The 2,955-nt window shown below is 43.8% G+C and overlaps 1 protein-coding gene across 1 annotated transcript; it reads left to right on the top strand.

Moving 5' to 3' along the window:
- Positions 1 to 241: 241 nt before the first annotated feature.
- T265_07113 (hypothetical protein) lies at positions 242 to 583 on the top strand (the record flags this gene model as incomplete). The annotated part of the gene is made up of 1 exon (XM_009172556.1): positions 242 to 583. One exon carries the CDS (start codon positions 242 to 244, stop codon positions 581 to 583), a length of 342 nt encoding a protein of 113 aa, XP_009170820.1.
- Between the last annotated feature and the right edge of the window lie 2,372 nt (positions 584 to 2,955).

A 2,955-nucleotide genomic window follows, 5' to 3' on the forward strand; every position in this document is an offset into this window, starting at 1 on the left:
TATCATACCTGGTTTTACAGCAGACATATCACTCACCAAGATTGACGTTGTCCTTTGTTTAGTTCGCTTTCAGCGGTACCAATTATGCTTCTTCTTTTTCAGTATGACCACGTGTAAAAAACTGTTAATCAGTTACACTTGAATGGTTCCTTCTCTTTGGGAGCAATTGCGTGCAAATTGAAGAATTGGTGAAGGAGGGACTTAACTGCAAGCCGAAACTGTCCAGCCTTCGTGAGAGCGCATGTATCCGTGGTTTCAGGCAGCTAGCAAACCACAGCCAGGCGGCCGTGTTTTATTCATTGAACTGTTTACTGTGTACGATGGTCGTCAGAGAAAGTCATCTACGGACTCCAGATTCCAGACCACTATTGAGAATAATCTGCGAATGCAAACCGCGACAACACGTGGACACGACGGTGGTCGACTGGCAACCCGCATCACTCCCACATGGCGTTCTGTGGTTAGACGTGCACTGAACTGTATTGCTGTCAATCGTTGTGATCACCGGAAAGTCACATCTTACCTTACCGAAGCGGTTACTCTACGAAATGGATCAAAACACGTAGTTACGTACGCTTGGTAACAAAAAGTGGAAACTAGGACATACAATGACTCTGATTGAGTGGGAGTGCTTAGCTGCAGATTCCGTACTCTTCAACTTTTATCCCAATCAAACTCCCAAATACCTGCACACCAAGTTTTGGTGTAATCCTCGATACCTTAAGCCATCCAGTATGTAAGAAGGCTGCGCTCGGTGTCTGATTGTAGCGCTTTGATGTGGGTTTTTGAGTGATACTTGATCAAACTAACAATTCTTGTCACCACATATATCATCATAACTGATGTGTGCAGTGAAAGTGACACTCTGGACCTTGGACACTTGGATGATTTGTCAAGCTTTGCGGATAATTTCTGATTGAAATGCGGTTGTCAAATTCCGCTTTTGGTAGCGCACTTGTCCCCTCTTGGTGGGTGGTGTCTCCACTGAGAGCTTTTGGGGAAGCAAATAATCCCCACCAGGGATAGCACTCTAAAATATAGTAGAATTCTCGAATTTTCAGAGAATTCCCTGAACATACTCTTGCCACAAGGACCAAATCGCTTTCGAATATAATGAAATCACAGGGGGGCTGGTTGTCGCAGTAAGCCGGTAGTGTCCACAAGAATGATAGAGGCTCGCTCGTAGTTGGTGGGATTAATTAGTTTAATTTCATGTGCAGGTTGAATACTCTGTACTTTTTTGAGAGTTCGGATATACAAAAGTGAAAATTTCGACGTGTCACGTGAGTAATGCCCTACTCTATTCGTAAACATTGTGGCAAATCCCCTCAAAGATTGGACCAGATAATCGCTTTCGCCTCTGTCCAGTGTGATCTTAAATTATTGGATGTAGAACGTATTTTGAGACTGATGATCGTTTTCTGGTAATGATCATATCTTAACTATGCCATCAGTCCGATGGAGTCATCATGCCGTGTCGACTGATGCAGCTGCAGGCAGTGTTTACTCAAATTGCAATTTCGGCACGTCCACAACACTACACGTTTCCTCATTGCTCTCTTATAAAATGTTTGGGTTCCGTAACTTCATTTAATAACGATTTTCTGTAGAAAATCCACTGATCTATTCCCTAGGAATCTAAGAGCGCAGCAGTTGAACACGGGTCTTCACTAACTACTCATGAGTAGGCAGTAATCCCTGACACAATACGGATGGTTGGTGGCCGCCAAATTTGGCGTTTTCTTGTGTCCTGTCTTACTGGTCCAAGCCACATCTTTACTTTATCTGCTCAATTTCTGATTAGTGTTCGATTCTGTAGTATCTGATTCTTATGTAGTACCAAAAACTATTAGTCTACCAGAGTTGAAGCACTTTGCGTGTTCCTTGGTGGTCACTGAAAACAACCAGGTTGGTACGGGAGAAGCCGCAACCGAAGATCGAAAGAGAAGCCGCCGAGACGGCCCCTACCGTTGGGGTTCCGGTACGTCAGATCATCATAGTTACGTGGCCGTTCGTTTGCGCTTTATTTACCCTTTGGCTCAATAACAGTCCCTCTAATAGACAGATATTCTGTTCCTTTTCAAAACTTTTCGCAGCTGACACCCGTTTGTTTATCCCCACAATCGTTGCTAAATCGTCCTCTGTACTGCACTCCTGTACAGTTACGCCGCTCACATAAATGCCATGTTTCCTAACCCGAGCTTTTCCGAAATGGAGTTTCTTATCCTTCTGGCCTATTCACAACGTTGTTTATGATGCTCCCCGTACCCTACTGTAATTTGACCGCTTGCTATCACCGTTCCAGGAGCACGACTGACACAAACATCCACAGCACGAGGTTTCTACGTGTTGTTTTCAGTTTCCGAGGTACGTGTGAAGTCAACTTTGTCCCCTCACTTCTGTGGGCTGCGTAAACCGCCCAATATCCTGAAGAAACTCTGAGGATGCCCTGTTTACCGATCTATTTATTACCGTTGTAATGGCAAGATTTCGAGAAGTCACGCAAGTTAATTTAGCCATTGGAAGCAATACGGCCGCTTTGCGGTTACGCTGCGTCATCTCGTGACAATTATAGTCCACCCCATTTGTCGTTATGCAAGTAAACGTGAATAGAACGCCAAAGAAATATTGAGAAGATGGAATTAGAGAACCGATTTCATTAACCAGGTGCTGCGAATCACTTTGCATATCAGTGGTCGTGAAAAGAGCCGAATTCGACCTACAGGCAACAAAACACAGTGTGTTTGCATATGGCATCAGTTAAAGTCGGGAAAGTTGTGTTGAAAATGATATTGTTCAATAATATCGTCATTTCTCCTCGTACCCAAAAGCAGGTACGATGAAATGGAGCCACGTGGCTCTAACTGGACTTGAAAAATTTCAAAACACAAAATTTCCCATTAAGTCAATATCAACGCTATTCGCGTTGTAACCTAATGGGTAAAATGAGTGGAA

This window comes from Opisthorchis viverrini (assembly GCF_000715545.1).
Source record: "Opisthorchis viverrini unplaced genomic scaffold opera_v5_161, whole genome shotgun sequence".
Classification (NCBI taxonomy): Eukaryota; Metazoa; Platyhelminthes; class Trematoda; order Opisthorchiida; family Opisthorchiidae; genus Opisthorchis; species Opisthorchis viverrini.